The sequence below is a fragment of the Taudactylus pleione genome, unplaced genomic scaffold (assembly GCF_031769625.1).
Source record: "Taudactylus pleione unplaced genomic scaffold, aTauple2 ptg000270l, whole genome shotgun sequence".
Taxonomy (NCBI): Eukaryota; Metazoa; Chordata; class Amphibia; order Anura; family Myobatrachidae; genus Taudactylus; species Taudactylus pleione.
Window position 1 is genome coordinate 4,061,198 of NW_028284672.1, and position 15,496 is coordinate 4,076,693.

The 15,496-nt window shown below is 41.1% G+C and overlaps 1 protein-coding gene across 5 annotated transcripts in view; it reads left to right on the forward strand.

Moving 5' to 3' along the window:
* CADM1 (cell adhesion molecule 1) overlaps nucleotides 1-15,496 on the forward strand; it is a 288,245-nt gene that overhangs the window by 145,918 nt on the left and 126,831 nt on the right. For 4 of the 5 annotated variants that reach the window (XM_088481358.1, XM_088481359.1, XM_088481360.1 and 1 more), the window contains exon 2: nucleotides 4,898-4,975. The exons of the other annotated variant lie outside the window; for it this stretch is intronic. In XM_088481358.1, coding sequence (XP_088337484.1) covers nucleotides 4,898-4,975 — 78 coding nt within the window. The remainder of the gene's footprint in view (nucleotides 1-4,897; nucleotides 4,976-15,496) is intronic. 5 annotated transcript variants of the gene reach the window in all.

The following is a 15,496-nucleotide window of genomic DNA, read 5'->3' on the forward strand; positions in this document are numbered from 1 at the left end:
TTTCTCTCCAAGGCTTAGTTCATAAGACCCCTAAGCATGTATTACTGTATATTTTGTTTACGTTCATAGATCTGGCCATTCCGAATGTGGTAAATGTTTCCATCGTTTGGCAATAATATATAGATGTGTTCACAAACATCTATCCACTGTGCGCTACAAGTCGCGATACACAACGCGTGAGCGCTGTGTGACTGGGTAGTGCAGAGCGCCTTTTAATGCAATTTGTTTTCTTAAAATGTGTAATAATCGCAAAGTGATGCGGCTAGGATGCACAAGAAGCTTCTGTTGATTAAAATGATATGCAACATGCCTATATTTTGTGTGTAGCTGTGGGTGTAACTATATGTGAAATGCTACGTTAGTGTTATAGCCGCTGACACTGTAACGTAGCATTTTGCATACAAACACAGTTGCACACAGAATATAGGAATGCTGCATATCATTTTAATCTGCAGAAGCTGCTTGTGCTACCGATTCACATCACTTTGCAAATAAAGCACATATTAAGGAGAAAAGGTACGAAAAGACGTTCAGTGCTACCAAGGTGTGCCACGGCATGGCGCGAGTAGACGGGCTGTTTAACGCGCAAGGCAGCTAGATGTATACATCTGTAAATGACTTGACCTGACATACTGCACAACTTCCTGGCTTCTGATTTTTCATCCTGTGCTATGAATTCTGACCTATTTTCAGTAGCTTCCATAGGTTGTGGTCGCTCTGGCTATACAGTTAGATTACTTCAAGTGCATACCTCCCATCATTTGTAGTGGCTGCAGAGGGACAACAGTGTAAAGTGTGCTCAATAAGGGGTGATCCCACATAATGGGGGAGTGCCTAGATTTTTCAGTGTGCTGGACTGTCCCCCACCTGGTTCCCTTTGCTCTCAGAGCAGCAGCATACTAGCCTGGCCAGTCGGGGCAATGCAGTGCCGATCAGGAAGGTGGTACAGAGCCCTGGAATCGTGACTGTACCACTAGTGGAGATAGTTGAGGTGATGTGTAATTGTCTTATTAGGAAGACATGTGACTGTGGGCCTGATTCAGAGCCGGACGCAATTAGCGCTCGCTCGTCCAGAAAATAGGGGTGGTTATTCAAATGAACCGTTCGCTCTTTGCGGTCTGTTCACGCCTCTAGGTCTGAACGAGCGAACAAAACTTGCAGTCGTTTTTTGGAAAAATACGCCCCCTGGCCGCTCGCATCCTACGTCATGTCCGCTATTTATTAGATTAATCGAGTACATCGACCAGCGTATGAACTGCTCACTATTCTTGTGGTTGGTTTTTCCTACCGCAATCTTGCGAGCAGTTCTGGCTATAAAATAACCCAGTGACGTGGTCAATGACACTCCTGTATTAATTATGCACACCCTTAAAACCCCCGTTTTGACCTTTTAAGCACGCCTGCGTTCGGATCTCCACTCCCCGTTTTCAAGCACCTTCCCCTGTTACCACCCACATACGCCTCCTCCTGTCACTCAAAATAGCAGGCATTCGCTGTTTAGCGAACAAACGAATTTTGGCTGCACTGACTGGTTCGCGCATGCGTATAACGATCCGTACGCATGCGCAGTTGGGCAAACATCGCTCGGAGCGAACGAGCGGCCGCTTACGAGCGGCTCAGAATCAGGCCCTGTGTATGACCAGCTTTACACATGAATCTGTACAGACAAGGTGGGTCCTTGACACACTGTAAATTATACATGGGTTGGTCTGGTCTTTTATAGCTTGTTTTTGTTAGCTGTGGGTCTAAACTTTCACATACATAATAATCACTGTTTCTTTGCCCTGGATTGGGTGTCGCAATCTTTGCTTATTAGAACTGAGCAGCTCATGAAAAGCCAATGATTTTTACGTTAATGTTGTACTTAAGTGAAAGACCCTAGAGGTATAGTGCATAAATATTTTCAGGGTGGCATACTATATGGAGCTAATGAATGTCCCTTTAATGTAATATTTTGTCTTGGAAAACCGTTTTTCTTTTGGTTTTCAATAATGATTTTGTTTTGAAGTACAAAATATGTTTCCTCTTGTTGGTGAGGAGCTTAATTGCCTGTCCTGGATTATCCAGGGAGGGGCTGCTGCCTGTTTTAACTTGGTAAGGAAGGTGGAGGAATATTTATGTAGCGCCAAGTTATTTGATCATTAGTCTGTCTAAAGACTGGAGCTCTATTTGTGAATTATAAACTGCCTTTGGCTGCGCTGCACGGAAGCAGTGGAGAAATCTGCTGTATCAGATTAATGTCACTGATCTAGTCACATTGTGACGTGCACAAGTGTCTGAGGTTAGGTGTAATATATTGTCACTAAGCAAGCACAATATCACCACCTGACTACTAGGCTTTTCAATGGAGAGGTATAAGGGTGTATGCAGCATAGAACTTGAAATATCATAAGTCTAAGGCGTTACCATACTACTAATACTATTATCTTACATGTCCTTCCTGGTATTCGCCTAAAGGTGCGTATCCACTAGGTGATTAAAATCATTATCGTTCAATCGCTCATTAATTGTTCACAAATCGGGCATTAAAATATAGAATACGACCAGCAATGCGTTTTCCCGTTGGTCGTTTTCCACATTAATCATCGCCTGAACATGCAGGCCAACCTGCCGATAACAGATTGTGCATGCTCGGGGATGAGGATGGGTGCCTGCACTGAACGACATACCGTTTAGTGTAGGCACTATACAGGATGAGGAACAACTGTACAATTACAATGTTGTAATCATAATGTCTATCGGCAAGTGGATACGCACCTTAACTGTAGTTGTCTATAGTAATCTGTGTTTTTTGTTAATGAACATTCTGAATGCAGGTCCATTAAGTCACTGAAATTAACAATCATAACACACAATCTGAATTATTCTGAGTTGCATGTTGCTGCGACTGCTTTAGTGTCTTTTTCCATAGTTGCGACTGTGCGGGAAAAAAACAATTGATGGCATAAAACAATTGATGGTTTGATCCATCAGTGGGCGTTCCTACTTTGAGAGGCGGGCCTAACGGAAGGATCATTCAGAGAAGGGGTCGGGACTGAACAGGATGCTGGGGGCAGAGCATAGCTCTGTGCCTTTGCCCTGGAAAGGACACCTTCTCAGCCATTGATTTCAAACAACCAATGGATCTCTGCGCTGATGGCAAAACAATCGACATTCAGTGGGTAACCATCGATGGTCAATAACTAGCTAGCACAGAAATGGAGGACGTCTATTGGCCACCACTAGTTTCCATTGTCACATTCTGCAAAAATGTTGGCAAGCCATAGGTAAGAGTTGCATGTATAAACCTATTGCTACAAACTGGAAAGGTCCTTACTCCTCTGAGCCGGATACATGAAGTAAGAAAACAGTGTCTTGCGGAGTCTGACTCCATGTTCTAAAAAGTGTGAGATGCCCAGATAATCTAAAAATGTCCATATCGTTTTAGGAGTATACGTTTAATTGTCTAGTGTTATTGTGTAACGTATATATGTGTCTCTGCGTATTCCTATTCAGCCTTTGTTCTATTCATGCCTTTGTTTGCAGTGTCAGAATTAGATCTACAATCACACCTGCCCCACATACCTACACACTGCTACAACCAGATGGCTGCTGCCAATGGCTTGAGCCCTAATGCCAGCTCTTTTGCTTGGCAGGTGTGCATGCATGGTATTTAATCTTCTGGCTGGGAATATGTGGGCTGTGCATTCTCAGAAGGATCTCTGTACATGAGTGTTCTGATAACCAGGCTGGGCAGCCAGTTTACTTTACTAATTAGGATGATTCCAGCCGTAGCTGGAATTATGGGCACTGCAAATAGTATATGTAATATGTAGCTGCAGAATTGCAGAAACCATAGTGATTTCACGAATTGGATGCATTCTGTATGTACAACAAATCTTGAAAAAGGTACATCTGCTGGGATGAGGGGAAAAGGAATGGAAACGGTAAGGGGTGACAGCAAGATTCACCTGGAAGTTGTTTAAAAAATATATATATGAAGAAATCTAAACAAGTTTATCACTGTGGAAGTTAGTTGCTGAGAGTGTTGGAAAGAGCCTGCGGCACTGTGGCCGCCTGGGGGTTTGCAGTGGCACTGTGGCCGCCTGGGGGTTTGCAGTGGCACTGTGGCCGCCTGGGGGTTTGCAGTGGCACTGTGGCCGCCTGGGGGTTTGCAGTGGCACTGTGGCCGCCTGGGGGTTTGCAGTGGCACTGTGGCCGCCTGGGGGTTTGCAGTGGCACTGTGGCCGCCTGGGGGTTTGCAGTGGCACTGTGGACCGCTGGGGGTTTGCAGTGGCACTGTGGACCGCTGGGGGTTTGCAGTGGCACTGTGGCCACCTGGGGGTTTGCAGTGGCAGGGTTTAGCGGTAGCACTGTATCCAGCTGGGCTTGCTAGTGTTATTAGGAAGTTGTGGTGGGTAATATAGGTAAAATTGACAGTGAGGCGGTAAGGGATAAATGATTAGAATGAGATATTTCAGTATTGACGCCATAGTTGAATGAATCCATAGGAAATCAGTAAGTGCATTTACATGTCCTAAAACATGTGGGATTTGTTTTGCGGTTCATAGATTCATTACAAAGAAGAAGTATTAGCATCTGCATCTAATTTGCTATAGAGCTTCTAGTCTGCTCTGTGTTTTATAATTAACAGCTGCAGCTTCTAGTGAAAGACAAAGGGTCTGTAATGTAAGCACAATAGGACGCAGTAAGAGGTGAGTAATTGTCTGATTACAGGATGTGGAGCTATTTAACTCCGCACACAACAGGTTGATGATTTGATGAATCCGTGAACAGACTCTGCAGAAGCATCTTTGTGACTGAAGCTGTGTGTGTGTGTCGTGGTGTCAGGAGGAGACCTGAAGGTGTTCTGCATACTCATCTGCAGAGAGTTTACAGTGTATCTTGTCTCTGTCAGGGAGAAGTTCCAGTCTCCAAGGGTCTTCAGAAAACTCTGCCTTACCTGATTCGTTCTATGAGCAACTTCAAAGCTCTGGTATGTGACAATGTGTGTGTACACGTTGTATTGTGTCTGTGTTACCAGGTACATTAACATTAGTGTGGCCTAACCCCTCTGCTTCGCAGTGAAGGTGTGTACCATTTTCATCCAACCATTTTGTTTTTATTAATTCATTACATGCGTCATATTCACCAAAATGCTTTGCTTGTCCCTTCCCACCCATTTAAAGTGCTTATTACCAGTTTCCAGTCCTTATTGCTTTTATGTGATGTGTGCCAAATGCAAATATTTATTTGAAAAGTGAAATGCAATCTACAGCACAAATGTGGCCTAGATAAGTGATCCAATACTCTGCATTAATGAACTAAAACATTCCCACCTGACATCAACACGAAGAGATTTAGCATTGACGTGACACGCAAAGGGGCCACGTAAAGTTGTCCATGAGAAAAAGTCTCCACCTAGGTCAACTCCAGCCACATGTCTGTCCCTGTGCTTATTGTCATGCCAAAGCAGATTCTTTTATAGGGAATTGGACTCGTTTGAAATTTAAGTCGTTTTTCACGAACGATAAACGGGAAAAACTGAAATTTTGTATCAGTAAACAGGGCTTACATCAATTTTTCTGGAGAAACCGGATAATCTCTATATCATGCCTGGCCAACCTGTGGCTCTCCAGCTGTTGTGAAACTACAAGTCCCAGCATACCATCTCACTGATCAGCTGGTAAAGCATGCTGGGACTTGTAGTTTCACAACATCTGGAGAGCCACAGGTTGGCCAGGCCTGCTCTACATTGTATAAAAGCGCTTGGACGTCCGTTTTTTTTTTTGTTGTTTTTTTAATTGACTTGCTTCACTAAAATAGTCACAGCTCTGCTCCCTTTTGTTGTACATTAATGTTTCATACACCTTAACCTTCCTCATCAAATGCTCTATAGAGTACTGAAAACTGTATCAAAATCTGTCCAGTGGTTCTCAAGATTAGCCCGGACAGACAGACTCCTACCAGGGACTTTTATTTTATGTATAGATACATTTTAATGCTAAAATAGTGACCATAGTATTAGCTGTACTGAAAAGTCCATTTTTATTTTTTTTTTAATTTAGTTACATAATTTTTATGCCCCTTGTTCCAATCCACTTGTGACATTATTGTTCTAAACTTGTAAACACATGCGTGGTACTGTATTAATTCTATTAGACGAACCAGTTCTTTTGACAATTTTAAACAGCAGAAGTATTCTATAGATCAAAGGCACAGTTACAGTAAATGATACACTATAAGCACCACAATTATTATGTAATATTTTAAAATACCTAAGTTTTTTTTTTCTTTACGATTATAAAACATTCACAATGATGAGTATATTAATGTTCTTCAGGCTTTCATTAGGAGAACTGCACCTATGTTTTTAAGCATTGTCCTCTGAACTAGTCTAGGGTGGCTTCTGGGGAAGTTGGAAGCTACAAATCCTTATAAATGGCGCCCAGATTTCCATTTTATCCGTCTTGATTTAATTAAGTGCCACGCTCCCCTACACGCTATTTTTTTGTGAGCATTAGATTGCATCCTACCGAATAACCAAGAAGCAGTGACCTCACTAAGACATGAAGACAGAGTGGGGGTGATTCAGCATCGATTGGAATTGCAAAGCTGCACGACACCCCCTGCTGCACTTGAGATCCCAGCACTGCAACCACTATCGCGACCATCGGTTGTCGATGGTCGAGATGGTGTGGACGGCGCCGAGCCGCCAGCCAGCTTAGTAAGCCACAGCTTACTTAGGCAGGCCGGCTTGCAAGGCCAGGACACTGCGTCGGTCGGCGCAGTGCCTGTCCTTGACACTCCCGGAAAACGGGGCAGACACGCCGTTCCCCCGTTTCAGGGAATGGCGGCTATCCCCGCACCGCCCCTTAAATACCTCTGCACCGCCCCTTAAATACCTCTGGTCACGTTATGGAAATTTAAACCAAAGTGTGAAGAGACTTTATTGTAACTTGGCATATTTAAACAGAGTGTATATTAGTGGCCTTTCTTGCAGTGTATGGGAAAAGCCTGACCCTTTCCGCTCCACAAAAAGATTATTGCGCAATGCCTGCATAAGGCGGGGGAGTAAATTTACTAAGCAGTGCTCTTCAAAGCTGTGGTTTTGACCGCTGAAATGAAAGGGGCAATTATATTTAATACAAAACCTAACTGTTTACTAGTATTGTAAATATTATTGCTCCTTAAAATCCAGCAGTTGAAATCACCGAAGGTTCAGCGGCTTTGATAAAAGTTCTTCTTAGACAGAGGTTTTAATGCAGGAGCGTAACTAGGTATTTGAAGGCCCCATAGCAAAAAGTTTATAAGGGCCCCTATACACCACCAAATGCTGAAAAATGTGTATAACACGTTATTTAGATGGGCCCCACTCAGCACTGGTCTCCATAGCAGCTGCTCTACTTGCACATACGGTAGTTACACCCATGTCTTAATGTATACTTTTAAGGGTATGCATTTTGCACCTTCTCATAAGCACACTTCCCCTACTCTAAAGCTATTTTTTTTTTTTAGCATACAAAGGTTCCACGTTCTAAAAGCAAACCCAACATCTAATCCATGTCCAGTCTCATTATTAAATAATGAATTGGGCCACACCAAGGCCGATCAGGTTTATCCAATGAATAGAGAGATTCTAAAGTGGGAGCGAGGTGGTCTTTTGAAGTTGCGCTTACACTTTTGCAAGGCGTTTTGTGACGGCATTCAGTGGGCTTTGTAAATGAGGATTTTATTGCAGACTTCTCAAATCAGTGATGAAATAGCTGTAGAGACCAATGGATCTGAACATTCATATATATCGGTATAATTTACTGAATTCACTCGTGCTGTAGTCTAACATTTTAAACAGTGAAACCCGTCCCATTAACCAGATGATCCTACAATACACAGTTTTGTCAATTATCTTTATATTTTGTTAACTTTCATTTAAAAGAATTTTAAAAAGAAATTTAAATTTTTTATATTTTGAATATAGAAAAATACAAACCATAAACCATGAAATTTTATTTTCTTTATAATTAGAAAAAATATTTAGGTAATTCTAAATACAGGTTGAGTTTCCGATATCCAAAATGCTTGGGACCAGTGGTATTTTGGATAATGGAATTTTCCGTATTTTGGATTAATTGCATTTCATAAATAAATATCTTGGGAATGGGACCCAAATATATACACAGAATGCATTTATCTGTTATATACACCTTATACACACAGCCTGCAGGTAATTATCTACAATATTTTCAATAATTTTGTGGTTCAAACAAAGTTTGTGTAAATACATAAAATTCAGTTATGTTTCATATACACCTTATACACACAGTCTGAAGGTAATTTTAAACTATATTTTTAATAATTTGTGCCTTAGACAAAGTTTGTGTACATTGAAACATCAAAAATCAAAGGTTTCATTATCTCAGTCAAGCCCCCCAAAAAATCTGTATTTCGGAGTATTTGGATATGGGAGACTCAACCTGTAATATTTTAGGCACGTTACCTTTATACACAGAAGATTTAGTCATTACCAGTTCACGTCCGTATCCCACAGTTACAGTGACCCCCTGCGGGCGAGCATTCAGTTTATTAAGGTTTCTTTTGTAGCACCTACATATTACGCAGCCCTTTTACAGATAATATTTAATAATTCGCTTCAGTTCCTGTCGCAAAGGCGCCTGCCTTTTATTTTGCTTAACACAGTCACGCTATAGTTAATTTTATCAAAAGCCAATTAACCTGTATTGCGGGAGAAACAAAAAAACCTGGAGTTAACCCACACAGAGCACAGGGAGAGTATACAACTCCACACTTTTAGGATATATATAAAAAATGGATACAGAGAACTGTAGTGTTAAATGTTGTAATAAAGAAGATAAGCAGTATTACTGTAACATTTTAACAAAAACAAATCTAAAAATGTAATGTCTAAAACAATATTATTGACCATTCTATTTTATGGATACAATACCACATTTTCAAAATTGACACTTCAGTGTATGTATGTATGTATGTATGTATGTATGTATGTATGTGTGTGTGTATGTGTGTGTATGTATATATATATATATATATCTATATATATATCTATATATATATATCTATATCTATATATATATATATCTATATATATGTATACACATCTATATATATATATATATATATATATATATATATATATGTGTGTGTGTGTGTGTGTGTGTGTGTGTGTGTGTCTATATAATATATATTAGTGCACAAGACCTAAAACCTTTCTTGTTCCGTTTGATTCATCCAGAGATTGGTGCTTCCTAGTAACCGTTGGGCTACAAAATCTTGTTGATCGTCAAAAATGTTTTTAGAACTTCCGATTGGTTCTAGAAACTGTCCATCAATGTGTGTGTTTTAGTTCCTCAGATTGCTCCTGATTGGTTAAATAGAGGACTAGAATTTCCTTTTGTTTAAAAAACTTCCAGTTGGCTTTAAAGGATGTCCTCCGTTTAATGCAATAAGATTTGGTTCATTGTTGATGTACCCACCATTTATGATTGGTTAATTCTTCAACATCATAATATAAACATGGAACACGACCTGACATTAGTTTCGGAAGTCTGAGCTATTTTAACTATCTTTGGTGATCTCAGATCTCCTAAAGTGAGCTCAGGCTTCATGGTGGCACAGAAGTTTCAAACGGAAACTGAGGTAGGATCAATTACTCTGAGTAAATCCAGAGGAACAGCGTGAATATGAGTGAAAGGGGGGGTTGGTAATTAATAGTGGATTTGTTAATGATAAGATGACAAGGTGGTGGGGTTAATGATACAGGAAGGAAGGTTAATATTGACTGAGGATTGGGAGGGATAATGTGGGTGATTGGTTATTGATGACCAAGGGATTAATTAAATTTATAACGATGAAGGGTAGTTGATTGTTACAGTGTAATGATGAGAGGGAGGACACAATAGCGATGTGGACGGCATGTTGATAGGGGGATTATACACCGTTAAATGGGGCATTGAAATGGACAAAAGATTGACTAAGCAGTAATTTTGCTGAGTAGGGGGAGTAGTTGGGTTGAAGAGTGACAGGGAGCCTAGATGTATAGACTTTACCAAGAATACAGGAGTGATATGAAGAACAGGACAGATGGGTTAGATGTGGATTCAAGTTTGCAGAATGTCTCTAAGAGGTCCAGCGGTTGGGGAGGTTTTTTTTGCAATGGGTTTTAATTAATTTAATTTAATAAATTTTTAATTACATGGCTGCTAAATATTTAGGCTGCCTCTTTGAGTTTTTTCTTTTTTGGGGGGGGAAGTTTTGGTAATTTTAGTTCAACAAATCACGCATTGAGACTGGCAGGAGTTAATGATACATGTGTGAAGCCCCCCTCATTATACCCATTCTAATTACTTTTTTTAAAATCCTGTGTTATGTCACTTTATGAAGTGAAATTGCAATTATTTAGGGTGCCTCTTAATATTCAATTTTAACTGGCAAAACTGAACCAATCATTCTAAAAAGGTCAGGCAATTTTTTTTTTATTCTATAATATAGAGTGTGTGCCAACCAATAAACATATGTCGCTAGTCTACTTGCGCTTATGTGGGGCTGCAATAGGGTTTAATTCCTGCTTACTGCACATTGAGGCCTACTCAGCATTCTCCTGGTGTTCGGTGTAAATTCTCTCTAACGAGATTCTGGCTCTAACAAGCTCACTTCATTAATTTTTACAGTTTATTAAAAACATAAAGTAGAGTTGCTGCCGGCTGCTGAGTATCTCAGAGTCCTGCAACGATTGTGTCATAGCCCACAGCCTGGGAATTTGTAAAGAAATAGCTTCAATCCTTACCAGCACTAGTGCTATGTAAGAACAGTCATAGCCAATTTGTTAGACACGTTTTATTTAGGATTCTTTGATAAAATTACAGAAATTGACCCACATGCTGTAACTCAATGGGGGTGATTCAATTCAGTGGGAGTTGAATAGCGCTGGGAAGTTGGTCTCGGAGCGTTTCAATTCAGCGCGCTGTTTAGTCTGACACTTACAAGTAAAGTCAGAGAATGCCGGTTTTGTGAGTAAAGTGCCTTCCGCAAGGCTGTTAGCGCCGCGCTAAGCCGGAAAACAGCCTCGCGGCTGGCACTTTAGTTGGATTTCTCCTCGCACCCTCAGGAGGGTGCGAGAAGAAATAATTTAGTCGCTCTAGCAGCGCGGTCAATTGAATAGCTCTGTGAGCTTCCTCCCAGCGCTATTTAACTCCCACTGAATTGAATCGCCCCCATGTGTCTTTAATCTTTACCCAAGCCTTACCCACCTGTGCTTGGTATCAGATTATTGGACAATAATTATTCCACATGGGCCTCTGGGATAAGAAAGTGCTAGCTTCTCGTTGTGGAAACTATTGCAGAAGAAATAGTGGTGGTGTACTAGCCAGACTCTTAGGGCTGTTTACAAAAGTGATAGAGCCCATTTATTTGTCTAAAACAGCCATTTTTACAGAATACAGGGCATCTGCTAATGTACTAACCCCTCTACCATCTGGGGATGGTTATCGCAGGTGGGGTGCTCTTTAGCAAAAAATAGCCTTAAGGATTGTAGGAGTGCATGTCCAATCACAAACTCTAATGGAGCACATCCACTAGCAGACTGTGAAAAGACTGCACGATTACGACTTTGTTTCACAGTCTGTGCTCTGCCTACACTAAACGATCAGTCGTTCAGTGTAGGCACCCTCCCTTATCCCCTAACATAGCCGATCTGTCATTATCGGCAGATTAACCAGCATGTTCGGGCGATGATAGATGTCAAAAATGACCAGCGGGAGCGTGCATCGCTGGTCGTTTTTGACATTAAGCTGCGCGATTTCTGCCTGATTAACAAACGAGTGAACGATGACAATGTCGTTATCGGTCAATCGCTCTGTTTAATCAGGTAGCGGATACCCGCTTTTTACTGCTAGCACCATCTTAGAATGAAAATATTATTAAAGATAGCTGACGATAGAGGGGAAAAAAATATTATTTAAATAAAGCATTTCTTCATATTTTATCCAAGTCCACAGCAAAAGTGAACCGGGTCTGGCTGGAAAAATGGCAAGAGTACTTTCTTAACTGCCAGCCTGCATCGCTGGGAAACTGATTATTCCTCAGCTGCCTTTGCAAAATATTTTTAAATGGGTGCAAAATAGATTTTCTATCGCTGTGATTAGTGGCGCTAGAAAATTTTTGTTGTCACCGGCCCATAGTAAATGATCCCATCTGTAATTTTTGTCAACCACGATCGGTGAGGCATGAGTAAGTTTCGAAAAACCACTGTTGTAGAGCACGCCATGAATTGATGTAAAGTGAGTAGTAAATATACCCTTTATGGTATATACTCAGTTTGGGTTTATAGAAATGGAGGTGTTGCCCTTAGCAACCAATCAGATTCTAGTTATCTTCTATAAGGTGCTAGTTGAATGATAAGTGGAATCTGATTGGTTGCTATGGGCCACAATTCCACTTCTAAAAACCCGCACTTCCATAAATATACCCCTTAGTGTGCAGTCAGGATGCTACAGTAGCCCGCCTATTGCGGTCAGCACCCTCGAGAGTCAAATGTGGACCTCTTTTCCCTTTTATATCTTGGTGCTCTGTATAACCTTTCATCCGCCTACTGACAGGGAAAACTTCAAGGCTTGTAGCATAATCTGTCCCCGTTACTCTATGGAAAGACGGCGTTGTATCTGGTGAGATTTAATGCTAGATCTAAAACCCATGACAAGATGTTATAAAGTCTCCATCAGTTATAAGAAACCGTTTGATTTGTTAAGAAGTTGCTGCATCAAACCTCCCAACATTATGATGTGTTCAAGAGACTCCGTGTCAGATGTTAGACAGGATTATGGGTTTTGAGACTAAGGGTTGTGTTCATCAAAGGGTTTTATTTTCACTGTGAGGGGAAATAAGACACATTTTATGTTCTATTGAGCCTACACAACTGTGAGATCTTTAAACTAAAGTGAAACAAATAAGAACCTTTGAATAGAACTCAGTAACAGATGTAAGAAAAAAAGTCAGTGATGTTTTTAGAGAGCATGGACCTGATTTACAGATATCTTTTGAGTCTGTGGTATGTGGGGCCGAGAGGCACTTTCTCTCTGACCTCCTTTGTAACCCCTTACCCAGACCGCACAGATCTTTAATGTCCTGTGGTTTAGTGCTCAAAGGACGTGGACATCTTGTATGGTTTCAAGAACTCGTGATTATTTCTGCTTTTCTCTGATGGTCCCTTGACCTGAAGGGATATTGCCTTAAGGGTAACAAAAATAGACAACTCTGCCTAGTGACTATGAAGGTCTTGGTGAAAAAAATAGATAATACAAAAAAGTCATAGATAAAGGCATGCATTATTATTATCATCATCTCTTCATCCTTTGTAAAGCGACAACGTTGTTCACCGTTCTGTACATTGAGGAGGTCATGTTACAGACCGAGTGTGTGCAGTGACGTGAAACAAAAGGTAAAGATGGCCCTGCCCAATAGAGTTTGTAATCGAAGGTGGGAATTCAATTGTTTATTGGGCAGCGATAAGTAATTGGCACCCAACAAAGTAATTAAAATATTTTGCAGTGTGGACTTGTCCCACTCAAATGCATTGGGTTTAACTGCGTAAGGAGGCTAAACTTGAGTCCTGGCGAGTGCGCCCAAATACGCAACTTCCAGCGGATTTCTGCTCGCCACTCCAGATGGGTGCGAGCAGAAATTGGCACATGTGCTGATGGGAGCAACAATTGAATAGTTCTTGGGATAGGGATATAGTGGTTCTCGTTTGCGCTTGAATTTCTGTAGCTCAAAATTGGTAAAATTTGAAATTGGGTGGGTATATGAGCGCTGGTGTAAGAATGTACAATAAAGGCCTATGAATCTAAAATATGTTGGTAGATAGTGGTGCAAGTGTTACTGAAGTCAATAATTATTGATTGAATGACCGTAGATGCAAACCAAATGAAATAAAAATACCAGCGCTCATATACCCACCCAATTTCAATTGAATAGTTCTGTCAGGCGTCCATTACTAACGGGCACAAATAACAATTGAGGTGTGGGGACCACTTGATGTATGAGGTAGTGGGATAAGAATGATTAAAGGGAAAGTTAAGGACAGAGGAGCTCATTCAGACCCGATTGCTAAGCAGCGGCCGCTCGCTGGCAAAAGGGGCCGGGTATGCAAATCAAGCGTTCGCACTTTGCGGTGTAAGGACGCCCTCTATGTCCTAGATAGCGATGGCAGTGAACGTAAGCAGGACTATAAAACCTCCCACCTGTCACTCGCACACAACAACCAAGTGACATGTTCAATGACGCTACTTTGCTAATTATGCACACCCATTAAACTCCGCTCTGACGGCCAGACACGCCTGTGTTCGCGCATCCACTCCCCAGTCTGTGTGCAACGAGCGCTCGATTCCCGATTTCTAAGACTGGCTTGCGCACGCGCATTGCAAACCATAAGCCTGCGAAGATGTGCGATTTATCGGCAACAGCGAGCGGCCGCTGCTTAGCGATCGGGTCTGAATGAGCTCAGAGTACAGTTTTTTAACTATAAGTTAAGTCTAATGAAATGTTTGGCTGTTGGACAGTAACATTTCACAAGAGTGCACCACAATAACAGTCTGTTGTGGTGCACTCATGTGAATTAAGTTATTTTTAGTCCATTTTTAAAACAATCTGATAGGGAAGGTGTAGTGTACTGTAAGACTTTCAGAGTAGACTGTAGATATGCTAGATTATTGACATAGCAATTTTTTTTTTTTTTTTTTAATTAAAATTCTTGTTTTATTAACTCGGCCACTGCTGGAATATGTTACAATTCATGTCATTTGCAGCGAGAGGTAGGACTACAATGACACAATTCACAGCAAATCGTGGCCCTGCCCACTTCCTTGCAGAAGTAGATGGCATGCAGGAGAGTTGTCTACTATACCAAGATCATTTTTATTTTTTTTATTACCAGTTATTTATATAGCGCACACATATTCCGCTTTACAGAGAATATCTTATCATTCACATCAGTCCCTGCCCCAGTGGAGCTTACAATCTATATTCCCTACCACATGCTCACACACACACACACACACTATGGTCAATTTTGTGGGGAACCAATTAACCTAGCAGTATATTTTTTGGAGTGTGGGAGGAAACCGGAGCACCCGGAGGAAACCCACGCAGGCACAGGGAGAATATAAAAACTCCACACAGTTAGGGCCGTAGTGGGAATTGAACCCACAACCTCAGTGCTGAGAGGCAGTAACGCTAACCATTACACCGTCTGTGCTGCCTATGTTGGAGTATCTCTGGATAGTAGTATCTCTGGATAGTAGTATCTCTGGATAGTAGGATCTCGGGATAGTAGACAAGTATGACCACCCCCTTTCTACCATCAGACAATACCACTTTGCTTCCAATGCATAAAACATATTTAAAAATAAGTTGCATTGTAATGTCTTGGAACAAGGAGTTATCTTGAAAAAGAAATCTGTAACAAGCTGTACATCTAGGTGACAGC